The following is a 15,291-nucleotide window of genomic DNA, read 5'->3' as shown; positions in this document are numbered from 1 at the left end:
CTCAATATCCTTCTCCCTCACAATAATGTCCCTCTTAATGTCCTTCTCCCTCACAATTATGTCCCTCCGAATGTCCTTCTCCCTCATAATAATGTCCCTCTTAATATCCTTCTCCCTCATAATAATATCCCTCTTAATATCCTTCTCCCTCACAATTATGTCCCTCTTAATATCCTTCTCCCTCACAATTATGTCCCTCTTAATATCCTTCTCCCTCACAATTATGTCCCTCCGAATGTCCTTCTCCCTCATAATAATGTCCCTCTTAATATCCTTCTCCCTCACAATTATGTCCCTCTTAATATCCTTCTCCCTCACAATTATGTCCCTCCGAATGTCCTTCTCCCTCATAATAATGTCCCTCTTAATATCCTTCTCCCTCACAATTATGTCCCTCTTAATATCCTTCTCCCTCATAATAATGTCCCTCTTAATATCCTTCTCCCTCACAATAATGTCCCTCTTAATATCCTTCTCCCTCACAATTATGTCCCTCTTAATATACTTCTCCCTCATAATAATATCCCTCTTAATATCCTTCTCCCTCATAATAATGTCCCTCTTAATATCCTTCTCCCTCATAATAATATCCCTCTTAATATACTTCTCCCTCATAATAATATCCCTCTTAATATCCTTCTCCCTCATAATAATATCCCTCTTAATATCCTTCTCCCTCACAATTATGTCCCTCTTAATATCCTTCTCCCTCATAATAATGTCCCTCTTAATATACTTCTCCCTCACAATTATGTCCCTCTTAATATACTTCTCCCTCATAATAATGTCCCTCTTAATATCCTTCTCCCTCATAATAATGTCCCTCTTAATATCCTTCTCCCTCACAATTATGTCCCTCTTAATATCCTTCTCCCTCATAATAATATCCCTCTTAATATCCTTCTCCCTCACAATTATGTCCCTCTTAATATCCTTCTCCCTCATAATAATATCCCTCTTAATATCCTTCTCCCTCATAATTATGTCCCTCCTAATATACTTCTCCCTCATAATAATGTCCCTCTTGATATACTTCTCCCTCATAATAATGTCCCTCTTAATATCCTTCTCCCTCACAATAATGTCCCTCCTAATATCCTTCTCCCTCATAATAATGTCCTTCCTAATATACTTCTCCCTCATAATAATATCCCTCTTAATATACTTCTCCCTCATAATAATATCCTTCTTAATATACTTCTCCCTCATAATAATGTCCCTCTTAATATCCTTCTCCCTCATAATAATGTCCCTCTTAATATCCTTCTCCCTCACAATTATGTCCCTCCTAATATCCTTCTCCCTCATAATAATGTCCCTCTTAATATCCTTCTCCCTCACAATTATGTCCCTCTTAATATCCTTCTCCCTCATAATAATGTCCCTCTTAATATACTTCTCCCTCATAATAATGTCCCTCTTAATATCCTTCTCCCTCATAATAATGTCCCTCTTAATATCCTTCTCCCTCACAATTATGTCCCTCTTAATATCCTTCTCCCTCATAATAATGTCCCTCTTAATATCCTTCTCCCTCACAATTATGTCCCTCTTAATATCCTTCTCCCTCACAATTATGTCCCTCTCAATATCCTTCTCCCTCATAATAATGTCCCTCTTAATATCCTTCTCCCTCATAATAATGTCCCTCCTAATATACTTCTCCCTCATAATAATGTCCCTCCTAATATCCTTCTCCCTCATAATAATATCCCTCCTAATATCCTTCTCCCTCATAATAATGTCCCTCTTAATATCCTTCTCCCTCACAATTATGTCCCTCTTAATATCCTTCTCCCTCACAATTATGTCCCTCCGAATGTCCTTCTCCCTCCTCACTGTCTTCCAGTCCCACCTCCCTGGCCAGGGCCTGAGGTCCCTCTGGCTCCCTCCCGGACCCCCAGCCTCTCTTCCCTCCCCTTCCCGCCTCCCGGGGCAGGGAGTTCCCCAGGCTTCCCCCGAGAGGAGACCCACCAGAGCCCGGCAGGCGAAGGCGAGGCTGCTCTGACCGGAAGTGACGTCAGAGGGGAGGAAGGGGAGGGGGAGGAGCGGCCCGCCTTCCTTTCCTCTCCTCTCTAGGAAGCCAGCTCGGCGCCTCTTAACCCTTGGCGAGCCGGGCGCGCCCCGCTCATCCTTCTCTCTCCCTGCCGAGGAGCCCGGGGCGTCAAGAGGGCGGCAGGGAAGAAGCAGGACCCAGAACCCGGGACTGGGCGCGTGTGCGTGGGAAGGGGGAACCCGTGTCCGGGAGGAGGAGCCCGTCTCTCTGCCTGGGGCTGCGAAGGGGCGTCTGGGCGGGGGAGAGGAGAGCCTTCCAGGGGGGGCCAGATGGGGGACCCGGGGTGTCTCTTCTCCGGGGGGGGGGGGCGAGTCTCTCTTGGGGGCCCCTGGGCGGGTCTAGGGGGCAGAGAGCCCTGTCCCTGGGCGGGGGGGGGGCTGGAGGGGGGAGACATTGCCAGACATGGCTGGGGGGGCCATTCTGTGTTGTATTTCAGCCATAAATGTATGTTCTTGGTGAAGTCGCCTTGGAAGCAACCCAGGAGCAGCCAGGGGGGTTTTCCTAGGAAGCCTTTTATTCCCCCTCTGCTGACCTTGTTCTAAGTTGGTGGGTGCCCAACCCCCGCAAAATACCTCATAAATGTTGGAATTGGATTGAGACTTGGGTTGCCAACACCAGGTGCCAGACCCGTGTGGATTCAACGGTGTGTTTGACGCTCCTCATCCTCTGGAATCAGCGTGTCTTCACAGCTCCTTCAACCAGGCCAGGAAGGACGCCTGGATCCAGAATTGGCCCCCACAGTCACTGAGGGCCTCATGGTTGAAACCGTGTTTAGGGGAGACAGTCTGACTCGGCTACGAGGGACGCCAGAGAAGAAGGGTTGCCATGTGTCCTCTTTTCCCAGGACACGTCCTCTTTTTCAGGGGTAAAATTTCTGTCCAGGTGGATTTTTTGGTCAAAATGTCTCTGGCCAGACGTTCTGGAGGAGACATAACTGGGGGTGGAAGACTTGGGTTCCTCTTCTCTTCTCCTGCCCCCCCCTCAGCAAAACATCTCACAGCTTCTCTAGCCTACCTATAGGAGGAGTATTGAAAGTGAGAGTCATCATTGCATCCTCGTTTTTGCTCCTCACAATCTGCCCACCCTCCCAGAGAAGGGCAACCAAGGAGATGAAGACTCTGTGAAGGCAGGTTGCTCTTGCTCCTTGTCCACCTTCCAAAATGAAGAACAGAATCCTAAAGTTGGAAGGGACCCCAAGGTCCATCTAGGCCAGGGGAGGCAACCTAAGGCCCGGGGGCCGGATGTGGCCCAATGCGGCCCCCGGACGGTCCGGGAATCAGCGTGTTTTTACATGAGTAGAATGTGTCCTTTTACTTAAAATGCATTTCTGGGTTCTTTGTGGGGCATAGGAATTCGTTCATCCCCCCCAAAAAATATAGTCCGGCCCCCCACAAGGTCTGAGGGACGGTGGACCGGCCCCCGGCTGGAAAAGCTTGCTGACCCCGGATCTAGGCCAATGTTTTTAAATGTCCCAACGCTGCCTGACACTGCTCCCTCCAAATGCTCTTGTCTGGCTGCTCTTTCTTCACCCAGTCATGTCAAGGAGCAGCATGGGGGCTAAAAGGAGGAATAAATGGAGGACAATATCCCACTCCCCCCAGAAAAGCTCTTCTTTCTCTTTCTGTGAAGGGTCTAGGCCCCTCTTGAAGGACCTTTGCCTTGCTCCAGTCAGGTTGTATATTTCCACCCCTTGGGACCCAAATATTTGACTTGCCTCATTTTGAAAACTGGCATTTTGAAGCTTTGACCATTAGGCCTGCACACCATCACCTTTTACAGTGGTACCTCGGGTTAAGTACTTAATTCGCTCTGGAGGACCATTTGTAACCTGAAACTGTTCTTAACCTGAAGCACCACTTTAGCTAGTGGTGCCTCCCGCTGCTGTTGCACCGCCGGAGCACGATTTCTGTTCTCATCCTGAAGCAAAGTTCTGAACCCGAGGTACTATTTCTGGGTTAGTGGAGTCTATAACCTGAAGCGTCTGTAACCTGAAGCGTCTGTAACCCGAGGTACCACTGTGCATACTTTACATTTGCTGAGGTAAAATCTCCACCCCCGACTTTGCTTGCGGCAGTTCTGCCCTCGCCTGAATCTCCTCCATTTTTAAAGGAAACATGTCTCTTTCTTCTTGGGCTCATCTCTCTCTCTCTCTCTCTCTCTCTCTCTCTCTCTCTCTCTCTCTCCCTGTATCTCTGCTAGATGAAGGGCAGCTGCCATTCTGGCCTCTTCTCTTTCTTTCTCTCCTTCAACCTTAGACAATTCCAATCTTAGCCTCATCATCTCTAATTCAATATATTAAGATTCTCCTCAGACGCAGCAGCTGGGTCACCCTGAGTCTCTTTGGCTTGGCGCTTGCTGGTCATTTTCTGACAGGAATTTTCTCTCTTTTTAATCAAAGAACTTCACTCCTGTATTAAACTGGTTGTTCTGTGTCTCTGGGTACGTTTCTGTGTGGGTTTTTACTTCGTGTCACGGCCCTTTTCCCCCGGCACCCTTGGGCCCGCCCTTCAGGGCTGTCGTTTTGAGACCCCACTTCCTCCCTGGGTTGCTTTTTCTGGAAGGGACTGAGTATTACTGCTCCCCCTGAGTCTCCTTTGATTTCATCTCCCAAGGTAGAGACTTCAGTTACTGTTTTCAGCCTAAATGAGCAGGAACCTCTTGAAAACATTGCTCTAAAGTGATGAGCTGTTTGAGCTCTTCTCACTTTCCTCCCATCTGTCCAGAGCTTGGTCAATTCGGCTACCCAGTTGGGCCTAAGTCTCTCCTGGTTTCCACTGAATTTCACGAAAGGCTTTTTGGCTTTGTTCTGCACTCAGTCCAAAGCGCACTTTCACTCTCTCTTTAAATGTGAGGGAATCAGAGGTTTCATCCTCTCTGAGATCTGAGTATATTTCACTCAAAATTCCCCATATCTGTGGGCGTAAGTGCAGCACCCAGTTTTCCTCATGAATGTTTAAGTCTGCCAGTCCGCTCAAAACTAAATAGGATCTGTGTGGGTTTTAACTTCCTATCCCACCTCTGCCCCCAATTAATATGCGACGACGCAAGGGCTCTCCCCCCCCCCCCCCCCGCAGTCTTGGACCCGTCTTCTCTCTTAAATGTAGTGCACCCACCTCACAGAACACAATTCCCACAAATGCCCTCCAACTACCTCAGATTATCTTGTGGGGGACTTGCGTGAGGTAAAACTTACTAATTGGGAATCTCAGGCAGGATTTCTTCAAATAAACATTAACGATTTTATTTAACAAGGAAGTTTTTGACACGAGTGGATAAAACTTAGGATAGTTCAGTTTACAATGTTCTTTCCCTTCAAGGTTTTCTCAGTTGTTTCACACTTAAGACTTTGGCTCTTAACAAGGTGGCACTTTCTGCCAGTCACCCTACTCCCGAGGTACCCAAGCCAAAGACCCAAGGGATCTCTGGTTTGGGAGTCTTCTCTTTCTAGAAGGATCTCTCCCCTCCTGACTGGGATGAGAGCTCAGCAGCCGGTCTCTTTCCAGCTCCTCCTTCTCCTGGCTCAGCCTCCCACTTCATTCCTGGCCTGAATTACTCTCCCAGGACACCACACACTGTCCTTCCCACTACGCTCAGAGACTCCTTTCTCTACCTGGTGATCTTTTCCTCAGAGTGGATGTTTCCACCCAGAACCAGCTCCTCTCACTCCCCATCTTCCCCACCTCCCTCCAGAGCTCCTAGCCATGGGGGGGGGGGGGACTGGGCTCCCTCCTCCAGCTCCAGGGCTCTTAGTCTGTCCGCTAAACGGGTGTAGGATATTCTCCTAGGTGCCCCAACCTGCCACTTCCCCTGAGCTTTTTGCAGCCTGATGCCAACAAAGAGGCGTGTGTGTCCTGCTTGTTGGCAAGTAAAGCAACACCCCTCCCTGGTTAGGATGGAGGGTCTCGCCTCTGGAATGGTGGAAATGACCATCCAGCCATGTAGCTGGTCAGGGGCCCAGGCCCCTCCTGAACCTTCTTCTGAGGGTCTCAGGATGGGTGATGAATTTCGGGGAATTGGATTGGCAGGCAGTGCATCATGGCCCTCGGAAGCCACTCCTGAGAGGACCTGTTCTCCTCCCCAGCCTCCCTTTGATTCCATGGGCCTTTCAGAGTCTCTCTAGGACACCTGGCTCACATCAAGGCCAGCTTGTCTTCCCACTGTTCCTGTAAGTGAGGAGAAAATGCTTGTGCTGAGAAGGGTGTGGAGTGAAGAGAGATTCATATCTGAAGTGATCTGAAAGGGACTTCACTGCCCTCAAACATCCCCCCTATTGGATGGAAGGAGTTTGGGGTGGGCTTGACAAAACCTTGTATAGTTGAAGGGAAAGGGGACAAGAATGGTCCCTCCTCCAAAACGGAAACCCCCACTGCTTGTGGACGCTTGCGATGGGTGAAGCTGTCCATTTCCATTTCTTGGTTTTGCAATGTGATTTATCATTTAATGCTCTTTGCATTTAAAAAGGAGGACCATAGATTTACAATGTTTGCTTCTGACCAGCTCGGCCTTTCTCTCTTGCCCCCTCAGGGCTTGAAGGGATGTTTAAACATGAGCAGGAGGAGGGCAGCGCCATCCATGTTGGGCATCGGGCTTTTGTACATCAGCCCAAGGGCAGGTTCCAGCGCTTGGTCCGGAGGCTGCGCAATTGCATCCGGAAGGAAGATGATCCATGCAACTTCCTGCGCTGCAGGCCAGGTAAGCTAGGCATATGGGGCGGGGGGTGGGGGAGATGACGACTATTTCATGACTTTCAAGAATAGGAATTTTCCACACCTTTGTATAATACTATATACATCTTTAAACTTTTCAGAAGGGTAAACATGGTAATGTCCAGAGTTAAGTGTTATGAAAGAAACATACGTAAAACTCACCTAATGTCCCACGGCAGAAGGAATGGCCCACATGGGAGGGGGCCAACCCAGATCCCCAATAGTCAAAGAGTCTTTCTGATAATGGCCAGCCGGCAGGGAAAGACGTCAGGGCTAGGAGGTCCCTGGAGGAGCCCTGCTTCCTCTCTCTCCCATTCAGGCAGCTGGACGGAACTGTTAGTTTCTGTTTGCCACTGAGCAGTGCTTTGGAGTCACAAGACTCTTTACATTTCACACATTCCATACTGTTGGAAGTCTCACGGGAGACGGATGGGACATTCGTGGTTTCCTGTTCCTTTGTTCCTTTGTTGTTCAGTTGCTCTCTGCTCTCACAGAGAGAGGATGTATTTTTCTGCCTGCGTAGCTAGATAATAAAACTCCTAGCAATGTAGCCCAAACCTCTCGTCTCTTCCCTGTGCTGGAAACTCTGCTGAATGGGGAATGTGCCTGGAGCCTTATCAGAGGCTCAGGTCGTCAATCACGTGGAGGCGATTCCAGAAGATGAGCTTTATCATCTCGGTCGAACGGAGATCCCGAGAGGAACTACCAGGGAAGAAGTTCCCTTGAACTCGGTGCAATGAGTTCTGGGCAGACCTGCAGAATTCTCCTGTTCTAGGATTCTACGACACCCCAGATCACTCTCTGTATCTGGGAAGGGACTGCAGCAGAGCTGTGAAGTCAAGGAGGGGGAGAAGAGGGGACAAGAAGAGCAAGCTTTCTCTTGGCTAAAACCAAACACCCCAGAAGGAACAGGAAAGGCCCAGAGGGGGAGAGGCTCTGCAAGGACATCCCCCTGGCAGGCCTTTTCCCCTTCAGGCTCTCCGGGCACCAGATAGGCTTTCATTTTGATGCCGAGGACACCCTGAAAGGATTTAGACCAGTCATGACGTGAAGGAGGTATTGAAGGAATAAATCATAATTTGGGTCAGCCACCGGCCATAGCAATAAAACAACAATATGATATACAAAGAAAAATAAATAAAAAGTTATAGAATATACTTTTAAGGGTTCTGAGTCAATAGTCAAACGGTGGATCTTATTCTAATTGCCCCAGCTAAAAACCTTGCAACCTTTGCTGTCACCTGCTCATCTTGATCTGCCAAGAGAAAGGACGCTGTGAAGAAGGTATTAAACACCTTGGCCAAGGACTTGCAAGTCACAGCTCTGGGTACGTAGTAGGAATTCCTATTGGGCACCAGATGTGGCAAAGAACCTGGCTGCAAACCTCACCCTCATATTATTTAAAGTCTCCTAAAATTAAATCTGTATACAGCCACTACTACAGTTTGCCTCCAATGTGAATTCTTTGATGGGAAGCAAGACAGGCCCTGTGACTGAAGCTCTTTCCACATTCCAAGCACTGAAATCATTTCCCCCCACTGGGAACTCTTTCATGGATCGTGGGTTTGGACTTCTCAATGAACCTCTTTCCACATTTCAAGCACTAATAGGGTTTCTCCCCTGTATGAATTATCCAATGGGAAGTGAGATGGTCCTTTCGACTGAAGTTCTCTCCACACTCATGGCACTCATAAGGTTTCTGAAATTGTTTCCCCTCACTCTGAATTCTTTGATGGATCGTGAGTTTGGCCTTCTCAATAATAATAATAATAATAATAATAATAATAATAATTTATTATTTGTACCCCGCCCATCTGGCTGGGTATCCCCAGCCACTCTGGGAGGCTTCCATAGAAACCAAAAAACCCCACTAAAATATCATACATTAAAAACTTCCCTGAACAGGGCTGCCTTAAGATGTCTTCTGAATGTCAGGTAGTTATTTATCGTTTTGACATCTGATGGGAGGGCATTCCACAGGGCGGGCGCCACTACCGAGAAGGCCCTCTGCCTGGTTCCTGTAGCTTTGCTTCTCGCAATGAGGGAACCGCCAGAAGGCCCTCGGCGCTGGACCTCAGCGTCCGGGCAGAACGATGGGGGTGGAGACGCTCCTTCAGGTATACTGGGCCGAGGCTATTTAGGGCTTTAAAGGTCAACACCAGCACTTTGAATTGTGCTCGGAAACGTACTGGGAGCCAATGTAGGTCTTTCAAGACCGGTGTTATGTGGTCTCGGCAGCCGCCCCCAGTCACCAGTCTAGCTGCCGCATTCTGGATTAGCTGTAGTTTCCGAGTCACCTTCAAAGGTAGCCCCACGTAGAGCGCATTGCAGTAGTCCAAGCGGGAGATAACTAGAGCATGCACCACTCTGGCAAGACAGTCCGCGGGCACGTAGGGTCTCAGCCTGCGTACCAGGTGGAGTTGGTAGACAGCTGCCCTGGATACAGAATTGACCTGCGCCTCCATGGACAGCTGTGAGTCCAAAGTGACTCCCAGGCTACGCACCTGGTCCTTCAGGGGCACAGTTACCCCATTCAGGACCAGGGAGTCCTCCACACCAGCCCGCCCCCTGTCCCCCAAAAACAGTACTTCTGTCTTGTCAGGATTCAACTTCAATCCATTAGCCGCCATCCATCCTCTAACTGCCTCCAGGCACTCACACAGGACCTTCACCGCCTTCACTGGCTCTGATTTGAAAGAGAGGTAGAGCTGGGTATCATCTGCATATTGATGGACACCCAGTCCAAACCCCCTGATGATCTCTCCCAGCGGCTTCATATAGATGTTAAAAAGCATGGGGGAGAGGACGGAACCCTGAGGTACCCCACAAGTGAGGGCCCAAGGGTCTGAACACTCATCCCCCACCACCACTTTCTGAACACGGCCCAGGAGGAAGGAGCGAAACCACTGTATAACAGTGCCCCCAGCTCCCAACCCCTCTAGACGGTCCAGAAGGATGTTATGGTCGATTGTATCAAAGGCCGCTGAGAGATCCAGCAGAACTAGGAAACAGCTCTCACCTTTGTCCCTAGCCCGCCGGAGATCATCAACCAGTGCGACCAAGGCAGTTTCAGTCCCATGGTGAGGCCTGAACCAATGAATCCTTCTCATTGATCCCGGATAGGGTTTCGCCCCGTATGAATTCTTTGATGGACAAGAAGCTGGCGGCTGTCACTGAAGCTCTTTCCACATTCCTAGCAGTGATAAGGTTTCTCCCCTGTATGAATTCTGTGATGGGAAGTGAAACTGTCCTTTCGACTGAAGCTTTTTCCACATTCCATGCACTGACAGGGTTTCTTCTCAATGGGATTTCTTTGATTTGAAGTGGAATGGGAGTTCTGACTGAAGCTCTCTCCGTGCTCTGAATATGACTTCCCCACTGTTTGGCTTTTGTCGCGGTCTCCCTCATTCTCCTTCTCCAATTCATCATCACCTGCAACTAAGTGACAAACAGATTAGACCTCAGGAAGCAATGGAGCCCCAAATTAGGGAGCAGTGCTAGTTAATGCTTGTGACAGGGAAAGAACTGAAGGGAGCTAGATGTGAGGTCTTCCTCCAGGGTTCACTGCCGGGGGTTCGAAAAGGCTGCTTATTTTCTGGGACGGATTTTGTTTGGCCCAATCATGGGATCTGTGCCATCTCCAATGTCACTCGTCTCTTTAGTCAGCCAAGGACAGAAAGAAGAACAGAAGCAAAACATCTGACAGAAGCCACTTCAACTTCCTGAATCACTTTGAAGATACATTTAAGAACGCCTGGGCAGTTTAGAGGAGCCTGAAAAAATATTGGGGGGGGGGGTCCTTATCTGCCCTGGAGGATCTTCCCCCCTACTCAGCACCTTGCACCTCTGGTGACCCTGCCCCTATGAGGGGATGGGGGCTGCTGATGGATGGAGTCTGAGGGGGAAGGAGAGCGGTCAGCGCTCCTCCTCCTCCTGTGCATCTGGCCAGAGCCATGGCTGCTTTCCTGAGGCCCTTCCTCTGCTGCTGCACCCATTAAGGGGCCCTGATGGGAGGCTGTGGGGGCTGCAGACAGGCCAGCCCTTCAAGAGCAAAAGGGGGCCATCTTGGAGGGGGTAGGCATAATATTAAGCCTTACTGAGAGCGTCCGAGATCCCCCAATTCTCCTCCATGACTTCCTTATGGAGGGCTCTCTGGTCAGGATCCAGCAATGCCCAGTCCACATCTGTGAAATGGAAGGCTACATCTTCAAAGCACACTGGACCCTAAAAGAAAAAGGTTGTCCTCTTAGATAACATAAAGGCGAACTGTTACACTCTGTTGTTTTCTGCCTCTTAATTGATGTTCTGTATTAATTGGATTCTTTTTCTGTACATTTTATGGATGCATATTTTGATGTTTTAATGGAATTATTCGTTGTGTATTTTAATGAGGGGCATTAAGAAACTGGTGTTCTTCAAATCATTCTTCTAATCCTGTGCACAAACATTCCCGTTTGCCACATGGAAGGATCCCTTCTTCTGTCCCTCTGTGCTGTTCTTGCCGGGTGGGGAGTGTTGGGATCCCAGAATGCTGTGTGAGATAGTAGGTCTGCAGGCTTGAGTCTGCTAGCTGATGCAACTGGCTGATGCAATCGGCCTGCAATACTTTCTATGCAAGTTCAGGGTCAGAATGATGTGGGTCAGAATAATGTGCTGTCAGTTGATTGGCTGTCCTTGGTTTAAAAGGGAAACCTGTCCAGCAGTCAAGGTGGTGGTGCAGAGGAGTGTGGTCAGAGAGAGAGAGAGAGTCTTCCTCTTTGCCTTAAGGTGCAGCCAGGTACTCCGTTTGACTGTATGAACTGCTCCTGTATTATAGCCTGTAGATATTTGTAGATATAGAGCTCACAATAAATATACTGCACTGAAGAACCTGGAACTCTAAGCATTTCTGCTAAAGCGCCGCAAAAATTTCGCAACAGGGAGGACCCTCCTGAAGCCCTATAGACATCTCCAAGGTGTGCAGGGGAATGAGAGGGGGAAAGCCCCATTGTGGGACTGATGGGGTGAATCCTGGCCACTCTTTGGTATGGTGTGTGAACTGCTTAGAAGCCTATTTCAGCCTTCAACCCTCCTTCCTTGGCGGTTCCTCCCACCATTCCTCTGTGTCCCCCAGTCCATGACATCCTCTCTCCCCACATGGCTCCTTCCTCCTACCTGCTCTGGGTCCACAGGGGCAGCTTCCCCTCCGCCACCAAGAAAAGATGGACAAGCAGGTCTTGCTGGCCTCGTTACGTCTCCCGCGAGAGAAGAAGGTAAGTGGGAAGCCAAGAGCGCATGCTTCACTCCGAAGGAAAACTACAGGTGCGCCTTCAAACAAGTAGGAGTTGCCACCTAAATGTGGACGTTTGCACCCATTTGACATACTAGTTGTGCAAAAATACATCTCCATTTCTCTGGGCTCTGGGTCCCCTGTGAATTCTCCAATAAGATGAAAAGAATTCACAGATTAGCTTCAAAATCCACAAAATGTGACCAAAGAAAGAAAAAACTCCTTCCTCCTTACCCAGAGGCCTCACTCTGGCGTCCAAGGGAGTCTTCTCTGCCTCATTGGAATCCGGACCTATTTCTGCTAACAGATCCTTCCCCTGAAAGAGTAACAAGGATTCAAGAGAGAGTGGGGAGAAGGATTAGAAAAGGAGCAGCTGACGCTTTAGGGCTGTTCAATATCATTCCTCGGATGCTTTCCAAAAAAGGATGGGCAAATTAGTAGAGAATTGGGGGATACTCTCCCTCCTCTTCTAGAGTTGGCTGCAAACCTCTCGGGGTCCTTTGGCCTCCTGGGAGAAGAACTGCCTGAGCTGCTGGCTCTGCACCTCTGAGCAAGGGGTGTCCTCCTGACCCGGGTTCTTCCTCACAGAGTTTTCCCAGAATCCCCCGCTGCTCCCATGTTAGATGGCATGGCCTCTTCCTGCTTCAGGGCCAGCTGAGTCTTGCTCATCCATCTCTGTTCTCTGGACACCTCCAGGAGATCGGAAGGAGTCCCTAGGTCTTCTGCCAAGTTCTGCCTGTCCTACTGAGAGGTGCCAGAGAATCCTGTAAAGCAAATGCATTCTTCTACTACAGGATTGATACACAGTCAGGAGAAGAGAAATGTTCCCTGGGCCAGCATGGATGAGTCTGAATCACAGCCCAGATGCGGAGTTCAAGCACCATATTCCCATATTCTGAAGACAGACCTCTGTCTTTGTTCTGAGGGCAACTCCCTCCCCCTTCAGAAGCATGGCTGCCTCCAACTGGGGGGCCTGGAGCCATCACTAGCCCTCTGCTCCTCCCTGAATTGGCCTCATCCTCTTCTCAAGCCATCTCTTCCTCCTGTGGGAGGGAGTTCCATGGGTCTAACTGCGCACTGCGAGATGGAAGGACTTTCTTTAGCACAGAGGCCAAGTTTTTATTTCTGCCTCCAGATGTTTCCATCTGGCTGCCACCTGGGCTAAGGAACGTGGCTGATTCCTCAGTCCCATCAGGGTTCCTTTGCAGGCCCTTTTCTTCCTGACTCAGTGACCCCTCCCCAAAGGAGCAAGACAAGAGTTGCAGACCTCCTGCTACTTGCAGCCTCCCTGGCTTTGCAGAGAGAAGGGGGGCAGAACCTCTTAGCCTTGGCTTGGGGATCCCCTTGCAGGAGCTGAGCAGAGTCCCCACGGATCCGTCCCCTGCAGCCCTGGGACACCCCACCCCACTTCTCCCCAATGCACCCTAGGGCAGAAAAGAGGAAACTCACCAGATGCCAGAAGGGAAACTGAGGCAGCTCCTGCAGAGGAAATGAAAGCTCCCTCCCCCTCTGCAGGGAGGATCCTGGGAAGGAGGGAGGGGCATTTGCTTGGGAGGACCTCGCCCCCCCCTTATTCCTTGTCCTCTCTAGGAATGCAGCTCAGTTCCTTTTAACCATTGCAAGGTGGAGTAAACCAAGCTCACATTCTGTCAGACTCTTCCAGAAATGAACCCGAACAAGGCAGGAGAGCTCAGTGGGTAGAGCACAAGTCTCTTTGATCTCAGGCCCCTGGGTTCGAGCCCCAGGCTGGGCAGAAGATTTCTTCCGGGCCGGGGATGGGCTAGATGACTTTGGGGGTCCCTCATCATGACTCCCTGGCCCTCAAGGCTGTTCTTCTGAGCCCTTGCAAAGCGGAGCTCGCCCTGCTCCCTTCTCTCTCTCTCTCTCTCTTTCAGGAGCCAGGACCCCAGAGGGGTCTTTTTGGGGGGACCCTCCCCTGCAGCCCTGGGACCCCCCATCTCCCCAAGGCGACTCACCGGATCCCAGAAGGCGCCCCCAGGCAGCACTTGTGGAGCAGAGAGACAAAAGCCCGGATGGGGGCGGAGCTTTTGCTCTGGGGAGTCTCCTCCCTTTATTCCTCTCTAGGAAGCCAACTTACGGTAACCCTTTGGCTGGTCCCTCTCTCCCTGTGGGGACTTTGGGGGCCTAGCAAGCTTCTCCCTCTGCGGGGAACAGATTTCTGTACATCTCAAGAGCAACAAGAATGTATTCCTTTCCACCCTTTGCTTGAGAAGCTAGAAGAAAACTGCAAGTGTTTGGCTCCAGGGTCCCTTGAGAGAGAGTTGCAAAGAGGAAGGAAAAGGGGGTCCTGCTGTAGCCTTATTGGAGTTCACTGATTGGGTCTGCGTTGCTCCAGGACAGGAGGAAGGAAGTCAAATGACACTGAGTTGGTTCAAAGAAAGAGTTTATTCTGCTCTCCGGATAGCAGAAGGCACTTGAGTGAGAGGCTTGACAACCATATGTCGGGAGTGCTCTGATGGTGTTTCCTGCTTGGCAGGGGGTTGGACTCGATGGCCCTTGTGGTCTCTTCCAACTCTATGATTCTATTCTATGATTAGTCCCCAGCAAGTCCAATGAAATGACAGGTTTCATGCAGTTTATATATCCTCCAGGCACCTTCTCACTCCTCCCCTAGGAGCCCAACCACGTCGGCCTACGTACGCAGGTTGACATCACATATGTTCCTGCTCTGGTACTCTCAACCATACAAGGATCTTCCTTCCTGCACTCCTGACCATAAAAGGATCTTCCTCTTCCTACTCTTATCTTGGAGCCAGAGGCCACCATTTCCGAAAACACACTTTGGCGCTGTTCCCAGATTGGGTCTGTGCGTCAGAGTGTGTTCAGGACGTAAGATAAAGCGCAGACGTGTCTTCTCTCTGTTCTCTTCTACTACTGGTACAGTGAAGGCCATAGTTGCCGCCACAAATGATAAAGGAGAGGGCTCTGAGCACTTGTTTATACATCCGGGCTTTTGTTTATACATTGAGCTCAGAGCTCAAGTTAATGGGCTTTAGCTAAGGAAAAATAGGGATTTTGGTGCAGTTTCAAACTGCCTGCACAGTCAGTTTTGGGTTTTGGAAACCCATTCCTTCACTGCAAGGAGAGTATGAGGGTTAGACCCCATTTTCTAGGGGTGGGGGAGAGGGACTGGGCTCCCAGGTCAAGAGAGCACCTTGTATCCTGGCACTGAAAAGACACCCTCCCGACACACACTTTGTGGCATCTCCTTTTGGCAAAGGGTCAAAACATAGTTCCAA

General features: G+C 49.8%; 1 protein-coding gene across 1 annotated transcript in view; it reads right to left on the bottom strand.

Annotated features, from left to right (window-relative positions):
• Window positions 1-7,830: 7,830 nt before the first annotated feature.
• The window catches only part of LOC144328528 (zinc finger protein 213-like), a 69,132-nt gene continuing 61,671 nt past the window's right edge, over window positions 7,831-15,291 (bottom strand). The window contains exon 5 of the mRNA XM_077932433.1: window positions 7,831-10,200. Coding sequence (XP_077788559.1) covers window positions 9,956-10,200 — 245 coding nt within the window. The 3' untranslated portion in view covers window positions 7,831-9,955. The remainder of the gene's footprint in view (window positions 10,201-15,291) is intronic.

The sequence above is a fragment of the Podarcis muralis genome, chromosome 7 (assembly GCF_964188315.1).
Source record: "Podarcis muralis chromosome 7, rPodMur119.hap1.1, whole genome shotgun sequence".
In the NCBI taxonomy this organism is placed as follows: Eukaryota; Metazoa; Chordata; class Lepidosauria; order Squamata; family Lacertidae; genus Podarcis; species Podarcis muralis.
Note: the sequence above shows the minus strand (reverse complement) of the source record. Positions and strands in the feature narration are given on the sequence as shown.